Below are 8,767 nucleotides of genomic sequence, written 5' to 3'. Positions count from 1 at the left end.
GATCCCAGTGTAGCCCTGCCAACCCGCCTGCACTCCCAGCCATTCTTGGCACTCGGGCATTTGCACATGGGAGGCAGGGAGGCCCTGGTTAGGACCCCAATTCTGTGACTTCCCACCTGTGTGACCTCAAATTCCCGAGCCTCAGTTATCTATTCATCTCACCTGTATGTCACGACGTCACCTCCCTGATGTCATGGTCCTTTTTGAGAACAAAGGACAAACAACAATAAGGAAGCGGAGATAAGTGTACTCCAGGTCACACAGCTAGGAAAAGTCTGAGGCTGAATTTGAACTCAAGCCCTCCTGACTCTAGGTCCTAGCCACCATGATTTTATAGTGACAGATACCCTACTTCTGGTACAACCAGTGGCTAGTGCATTGGAAGCATTTTGGAAACCTTAGAGTGGCTAAAAAATAGATGTAGTCATGAGTGGGAAGGGAGGTTCAGAAAGGGCTCTGAGGTGACAACAGGCCCCCTGCAGAAGCAAGAATTGCGCTGTTCAGGGAAAGGAGCCTCAAGCTAGAAGCCAGATTTGGATCTAGTCGTAGCCTTCACTGTGACAGAGGCAAACCCTCCTCTTCCCCCTGCCCACTCCGAACAACAAGCCTGGGCTCCTGTGAGGGGCACGGAGGGTGCCCTGACAGGCGAATCCCCACTGGCCACCAGTGAGGGCCAGGGACCGGGGAAGGAGTCTGAGACACCTGCTCCCCGGCTCCTCCCTAGACCCTCGACCAGATGCCTCCGCTAACATTGTTTCCCAGGGCCCCAGGAATGCCAGCTGTCTCTGGCCCTCCCTCCTTGCTCGGTCCCTTCAGTGTTGGCATTCCTGAGCTGGAGGGGGGCGGCAAACTCCAAGGAACTGGAAGACAGCTGGACCCAAGCATCTTGGGGCTGGGCCGGGAGAGACTTCCCACCACACCTCTCATCTCTGAATTCCTGCCCCCAATCTCAGTGCTGAAAATTATTGTGGGACCCTTCTTCTAGCCCCTCTCCCTGTTTAAAAGATGAGATCCTTCTGCTTGAATATTTCCAGTGATTGAGAGCTCACTCTCTACCAAGGGAGTCCATTCCATGATTACGAGACAGTGTGATTCTTAAGAAAGTCTTTACTTATGAGCTCCCATAACTTTCAGCCACTGGTCCCAGTTCTGGATTCTGGGACAAATCAGCCTCCTCTAATCCGAGTCCTGCAGCGTATTCTGAGTCCCCCGGGAACCTTGGCTGGGGTTTGCAGATGCTTTTGGAACAAGGGGGGACTGACTCAGGGAAATGGGCAGGGACTTGGAAGGACAGCTTTCGGAACCCAGGCACCAAGGGGGATTTTTGATGTCCATCCCAAACTTTGGGCTTAGCGGCCCTGCCCAGAGCACTCACACAGCAAGGACACCTGGGGGGTGGAGGGGGGGCCCCTGTGCCGGCCGTGTCCATGCCCACCAGAGTGAAAACCAGGGGCTGGAGCAAACTTGGCCCCCTTACAGTCTTCAGAGTGACCGCTTGGTGGAGCCAGAACCCCATGGTCTGCCACCCACATTGAGCCCACGCTGAGTGTCTGATATATGGGTTTTTTTGTGGGGGAGCCCGGGTAGGTTTGGGTACCTGGGCATGTGGGAACTGGGTGGTGCTACTGAGATTATGAGGCCTCCGGAAGGCAAAGGAGCTTCTAGAGTTAGAATTTTAGAGTTAGAAGAGACCATCCTCTCTCATTTTACAGACAGAAAAACTGAGGCCCCCAGAATCAGGACAAGAAATCCATTTTCCTGATTCCCAGGTTTTCCCCACTCAGTACCAACATGCATTGGACCTCTCACTGCCCCAGCCTGTCATTACTGTTCTAAATATCCCTGACCAGAAGGATAAAAAGAGATTCTACTGTGGAGAAATTGGGGAGTAGAAGGGAAGGGAGCTGACAGCTTGGACACTAGATTCTTCCCATTTTCTGAGAAGGGGATGGATTTTCAGAGCTTGAAGGGACCTCCGTGGGCCTTGGGTAACTCTTGGAGTTAAAAAAAGAACTACTCTGACAAGTGGTCCTACTAGCTTTCTGTTTGAAGAACCTGATGAAGAAGAAACACACTCCCCTTAGAGGAGGTCCCCATTTCACTTTGGGGGAGCACTAATGCTGAGAAGTTTAGAGCTAGGGAGATTATGGGCTCTCTTTCCTAACATGGGTATTCACAAGAGAGGGCTGACTCTACAGGCCAAGGCTAGAGTCACAAAGAAAAAAAAGATGGAGATTCATCTTCTAGCTTTTTTCCGAACCCCCCCCCCCCAGGTCCAGAGGTTGCTGAGGGCGGGGCCCACTACTTTCTGTTGAGACTGGGATGGGGGAGATGGGAATGGGAAGTGTACGAGGGGGTCATCAAGGCGTAGAAGAGAAAGTATAGAAATCTGGGGCCTGGTTCTGACTCACTGGTTTAGGAAACACTTCTTTCTAGGTCTCAATTTCCCCATTTGTAAAATTACCTCTAAGGTGTTTCTTCCCACCCTACCCCTCTCAGATACTCTAGGATTCTGGGATTTGGACCTACTCTGTATGTGGGAGTGAGTGGAGAAGAAATCACCAAACTGAGAGACCCATCATTTCCCATCTCCTTGGGCAACCAAGCTGCTAGAAATCCAGGATGGGAGTGGGGGAGAAAATGGGAGGAGAAAATGAAAACCAAAGAGTGGAAAATGTCTGGAAAAGGGAGTGCCAGAGATGTTTTCCAAACCTCCACAAAACACTAGCTTCCAATTTTTCAAAAGGATCCTGAGGGTTGAGGAGGCTGAGAGCTGCTAGTGTGGGAGGTTCAAGTTCTGGAACAGTCTGGCAGCTGGGCCTGGGGGTGGAGGGTGGAGGAGAGGGGCTTGCTTTTTAGGAGAATGGTAAGAAATGATGTTCCTTGGGAGCCGGGAGCTCTGGGGTAGGCTGAGGGAAACTTGGGGGGGTCATCTCTCTGGTGTGGAAGGTTCTGGGTAGTGGGTCTCTTGGGCTGATAATCTGGGGGGGGGAGGGCCTCTCAGCATAACCTAGGGCTGTGTCCAGCCTTGTTTTCTCTGTTCTTTGACTAGTCATGACAGGCTTTTGTTGGGAGCATGGAGAAGATGCTGCCCTCTTCCCCCCCCCCCCCCACTTCTCGGTGATTATTGTCCCAGAGTTCAAATAGCTTTAGTCATTATTTCCATTCCCTAGTTGTCCAGATAGAGAAACTGAGGTCAAGGGGCAGAAAGGGGATTGTTGATGAACCGCATTGCAGTGGCCAGGCTGGGTGCAGGTGAAGTCCAGTGTCCTGATTCCCAAACCCAGGAAGCCGTGCCCCTGACATCCTCCTTGTAGTCCCCGCAGCCCCGGGACTTCTGGACCTGCTCTCATCCTTCTCTACCTTACTACCTGCCCTTGATTCTGCATCCCTCCTGAAGAAGTAAGAAAATGAGCTGTTGGGTTCACTGAGTGGCTAAGTGGGAACCTGGGATCCTTCCGCGTGCTGGGTTGGGCTCTCAGTCATCTGCCCTGGAGCCATCCGGCTTTGGACCTCCTCTATGGACTTTCAGGACAAAGGAGTGCAGGAAAGGTGGGAGTCAGGCCCAGGGGCTCCCTCAGGGCAGCCACGTCTCCGCCTTCCATCTGTCTGCAGTCGGTCTGTCTGCTCCTTTTTACTCCATGGACAGACAGCCAAGTACCGGGGCAGGATCCTAGTCTCTCTTACCTCCTCCTCCTTGCTGGAGGAAGACAGGAAAGAGGCAGGTTCCAGGTCCTGGGGAGCTTGGGGATGGGGAGAGGGCGCAGAGCTCAAAGTGTGATTTTCACAAGGAACAACTAGAAAATTCAGGGAAAAAATAATACTCTCAATGTGAGACCTGGAAGGGACTTTTTTTAATTAATTTTTTTAAAACATACGTTACTTTATGAATCATGTTGGGAGAGAAAAATCAGAGTAAAAAAGAAAAAAACCTCGGCAAAGATTAAAAAAAAAAAAAGCAGCAAAACAGAAAAAAGAAGTGACTTTGGCACGTGGTGATTTACATTCGGTCTCCCTAGTTGTTTTTCTGTCCGAAGCCTCTCGGGACTGCTTGGATCACTGAAGCGCCGGGAAGAACCGAAGCCCTCGTTGGTCATCGCCCCTTGCGCTGTGACTGTGTACGATGTATTCCTGGTTCCGACATTGGAAGGGACTTTGGACGTCTAGTTCAACCCTCTCGTTTTACAGATGAGAACCTGGGATCCGGCCAGGGAAACGTCCCGACCAAAGGCGCACAGTTACACGGTAGAGTCCGGCTTTGACCGGGGTCCTCTGCGTCCAAATTCGGGGTTCTTTCTGCCGCCCAGATCAAGCCCCGCTCCCTTCAGAAGCAGGGAAACAGACGGGCCAAGGAGGAGGGGCTCGCTCCAGGTTGCAGGACTGGAACCCAGGACTTCTGCCTTCCAGCCCCGGCTCTTCCCATTGCGCCACACCGCCCCTGACCCAGCGCCACCTAAAACAATAGTGGGGATGGCTCTGGCTTCCAAGGCTCGGGCGGCTGAGGCGGGAGCGTCCGCGCGAAGCAGCCTGTGTCCGGGCCCCCTCCCGGCCCCTCAGTCCCCTCCCCACAGGCTCCTGGAGAAGCTGGGTGGGGCCACGAGCGCTTTATAAAGGGGCCGCGGCGGCCGGGCTGGAGCGGCTCCTCCCGAGCAGAAGGCAGAGCGGGTGGCGGGCGGGGAGGCGGCTGCACACTCAGTCCGGAGCAGGTTCTGGAGGAGCGAGCGCGCAGCACCCGGACAGCTCCGCACGCGCCATGGGCCTCCGAGTGCTGCTGGGGCCCCTGCTGCTCACCCTGCTGCTCACCCCGCCGGGCACCCCGGGGGCTGGCAAGAGCGGCGTGCCCCGGCTACAGCTCTCCTTCCGAGGTAAGACCCTCACCTGGCCGCCCGGGCCCCTGCCCCCCGAGAAGGCGCCTCCCGAACGCACCCGACAGGCGCAAACCCCTTCTGGCCCGCAGAAAAAGGCAAGGGACGCCGCATTTGGACTCGGAGCCGCCGGTTCGAAACCAGAGCGCGGTGTCTTCTGTGTGACTCTGGAGCGGTCACTTCCCCGTTCCCGCCTCTGTAGAAGGCGAGGGCGGGTGGTTTCTGAAGTGCCTTCTGGCTCAGCTGCACCATCCGGGCCAGGCCTTCCTGGGGCACTCGCCAACTTAGCAAAGCGCCATCGGGGGTTAACTGGGAGTCCTTAGCAGCGAAGCCTCTCCCTGTGGATCCTTTCAAAAAGCCCTCCGCAGAATCTTTGGTGTTAATGAAGTGAGCCCCGGACAGCTCGAGTCCCCAAGAAGGGCCCGGGCGTGTCTCTCACAAAGTTTCCTGACCACAGGTGGGCGGGTTATCAGGGTCCCGTTTTACGGATGAGGGAAATAAGGTTCAGTTGAAAAGCCCGTCCAAGGTCACACGGAAAGAAGAGATGGGGTTTGCTCTTTATTTGGCAAAAGCGTCGGGCTTTCAAGTTTTCCCAGCCAGCCAAGTCCCCGGGCTGCCGCTGTCCCCTATTCCCCCGGGGCTGCCGCTGTCCCCTATTCCCCCGGGGCTGCCGCTGTCCCCTATTCCCCCGGGGCTGCCGCTGTCCCCTATCTCCCCGGGGCTGCCGCTGTCCCCCGCCCTCCCCCCGGGGCTGCCGCTGTCCCCCGCCCTCCCCCCGGGGCTGCCGCTGTCCCCTATCCTCCCCCCGGGGCTGCCGCTGTCCCCTGTCCCCCCCGGGCTGCTGCTGTCCCCTATCCCCCCCGGGCTGCTGCTGTCCCCTGTCCCCCCCCCGGGGCTGCCGCTGTCCCCTGTCCCCCCCGGGGCTGCCGCTGTCCCCCGCCCTCCCCCCGGGGCTGCCGCTGTCCCCTGTTCCCCCCCCCCCCGGGCTGCCTCTGTCCCCCGCCCTCCCCCCGGGGCTGCCGCTGTCCCCTGTTCCCCCCCCCCCGGGCTGCCTCTGTCCCCGGGGCTGCCGCTGTCCCCTGTCCCCCCCCCCAGGGCTGCCGCTGTCCCCCGCCCTCCCCCCGGGGCTGCCGCTGTCCCCTGTCCCCCCCCCCGGGGCTGCCGCTGTCCCCTGTCCCCCCCGGGCTGCCGCTGTCCCCTGTCCCCCCCGGGGCTGCCTCTGTCCCCGGGGCTGCCGCTGTCCTCCGCCCCCCCACGCCCCCCCACCCCCCGGGGCTGCCGCTCTCGCTGACTGCTTATCCGCTCAGGCTGCTCAGAAGCTCCAGGAGCGGGGTCTGGAGCTGGGGCTTTCAGACATGGAGAGGGAGCAGGATCCAGCTGCTGCGAAACACGATATTCTGTTCTCGGATCCAGTGGTGTCCACAGGACATCTGTGCTTGTGCATGGCGGGAGCTTTCAGCCGGGGGAGGGTGGGAATATATAGTTTTTAATTCTGGAGCACGCTCTCCCACAGCCCTCTGAGAGAAAACTAGCCATCCCTTCCCTCCACACCTTCTCCTCCAACCTATCTAGAGAGACCCCTCCCCCAACTGCCATCTGAGCATCCCCTTCCTCCGGCTCCCTCCAGGGCCAGCTTCTCTGGGAAGGGGCCCCCCAGCCTCCTTCAGAGCCCCTTAGTCCTAGGCCTGTACTCAGGCCAACCCCAAATCTCTGGAGGAGCAGCCAAATGAGATTCTGGGTTCTCTTGATGTATAAATAAGGAAATGATTGATTTCCCACAAACATTTCCTGGAAGGTCTAGATGAAAGTGCTGGTTTCCTAGACTTTTAGCATGTCAGAAAGAAGGGAAAAATCTAAGTTGAATTTCATTTTGCAGGAGAAGGCCCTGAGATGGGAGGGGGCTTGCCCACAGAAGCCAGGGCTCCTGTCCTGGCCGCCAGGACAGGGTCTAAAGGGTCTAAAATTCTGTGCCAGGAGAGCCAGACGAAGTCAGAGAAGCAGAGGCAAGAGCCAAGAATAATGCCAATCTCCGGCCTTCTTGAGGGCCCAAAGTCCTCACCCCCCCACACACACTAGAGCCTTATCTGGGGCCCAGGGCCCCTGGAGACGCTGAGATAAGCCCAGACCATATGCTCCTTTCTTCTCCTGAGAGCAGACAGGCTGGCACAGAGCCCAGACCCAGGCAGGGTCCCAGGATTTAAGTGTAGTTGACCTTGATGGAGCTTTCTCAGTGTACCACTTTGGGAGCTATGGAGGAGCAAGGAAAGGAGATCCAGAGGTTCCTTTGGACTCCACATTGCCCCCAGTAGTGTGACAGAGCCCAGAATTTAGGATTAGGGGCTGGGCTTAAATCCTGAATCTATCACTCAGATTCAGATGTCACTCAAAGCCAACTGTGTGACTTTGGGCAAGTTATGTAGTCAAGAAAAACATTTATTAAGCACTTGCTGTATGTCAAATCCTGGGAATACCAAAAAAAAAAAAAAAAAAAAAAAAAAAAAAAAAGGCAAAACTGAGCTATGTGCAAACAGCTGTGTTTTTCCAGATGTTCAGAGGGACAAGTTGCTGGATGGAAAGAACAGAGGTAAAGGACTGAGAGGGACTCTCTTGCCAAGAGGGCATACAAAGTACATAAGAAATGCAATCTCTGGATAGACGCTAGGAGTAATGGGAAAGGCCTCTTTAAGAAGGAGGTATTTGAGTTTAGTCTTAAAGGAAAACCAAGATGTCATTGCACGGGGGACAGCCAGGGAAAAGTCATACAGGTGGAGGACAGAGCAAAATGGGCGAGAAAGAGTTCAAGGAGGGGAATGATAAAGCGGCAGATTGTCAGAGGATGTTGTGTTGGAGGTAATAGGGAGTTTATTGAAAGAAGTGGCAGGGTCTGCTTCCTGAGGACCCATGGAGGGTCCTTCTAAACTCTATAAAGCACTGAGTACTTGTTCCCTACTCTCAGTGGGGCTGAAGGCAACGTTGATGGCAGAAAGATAACAAATAGGCATTTATAGTTTTCCTCAGTGAGGAGGGGAAAGGAGATGTAAGGAGTGTGGATTGTATGAGTTTAATCAGGGAAAGAAGGGGTTTTGACTTGGAGGGAGGCCCTGGGTTGTGCAAGAAGGTCCTAAGTCCCAGCCTCTTCAACTATGGTTTGCGACTTTATATGGTGACCTCAAAATTATGATTTACTATCAGTAAATGTTTCATTTGTATACCTACTTTATATACCCGTATAAGCAGGGTCCTGTAAAAATTTCTCAGCAAAAAGGGGCCATGAGCGGAAACAGTTTAAGAAACAGTGGTCTAAATGACCAGGTGTGCCGGGGCCCTGTCTGTGGCTGCAGCTGGCCAGGCCACCGTGGCTCCTTCTGCAACCATGTGCCGTCCAGCTGTTCTCTCCCCTGAACCTTTCATCAGCTGCCAGCCCCCATCCGGATTCCAGCCTTGGCTCAGTCATTCTGGCCTCCCCCAGGACTCATATTATTGACTTTCTGGAACTCGGTCCTGGCTTTCTATGATACTTTCTTTCCTGATGAGGGACAAAATTTCGGGAAGTGATATAGGGGAGAGGTCAGGAATTGGGGAGGACACAGATTGGGATGTGATGGAGTATAAACTGAAGAGGAGGCAGGCGAAGAGAGATAGAGACTGGGATGTGACAGAGGGGTATAATTTCAGGGGGAAGCTGGGGTGAGATATGGAGATGAGGCTGATCTATGACCTAGGGAAGAGGCTGGGGTATTGTATAGGGGAGGGGCTGGGTCCCTGATGGAAGGGCTGATGTTTGTGGCAGAGGGATAAGGAAGGGAGGGGAAGTGCCCAGAGGGGATGATATAAGGGTGGACAGGAAGGGTGAGGGTGGGATTGGGACTTTGGGGAGCTATTCCCTGGAACTGCAGATAACA

General features: G+C 55.1%; 1 protein-coding gene across 2 annotated transcripts in view; it reads left to right on the top strand.

Annotated features, from left to right (window-relative positions):
* Positions 1–4,624: 4,624 nt before the first annotated feature.
* Positions 4,625–8,767, top strand: part of SEMA3G (semaphorin 3G) — a 39,706-nt gene continuing 35,563 nt past the window's right edge. Inside the window, exon 1 of one of the 2 annotated variants that reach the window (XM_074283432.1) lies at positions 4,625–4,865. In XM_074283432.1, coding sequence (XP_074139533.1) covers positions 4,754–4,865 — 112 coding nt within the window. In that variant the 5' untranslated portion in view covers positions 4,625–4,753. The remainder of the gene's footprint in view (positions 4,866–8,767) is intronic. The other variant, XM_074283433.1, reaches the window with a different exon arrangement.

The sequence above is a fragment of the Sminthopsis crassicaudata genome, chromosome 1, assembly GCF_048593235.1.
Source record: "Sminthopsis crassicaudata isolate SCR6 chromosome 1, ASM4859323v1, whole genome shotgun sequence".
NCBI classification, from domain to species: domain Eukaryota; kingdom Metazoa; phylum Chordata; class Mammalia; order Dasyuromorphia; family Dasyuridae; genus Sminthopsis; species Sminthopsis crassicaudata.
The sequence above is the reverse complement of the archived record's forward strand: the minus strand, read 5'-3'. Positions and strand labels throughout refer to the sequence as shown.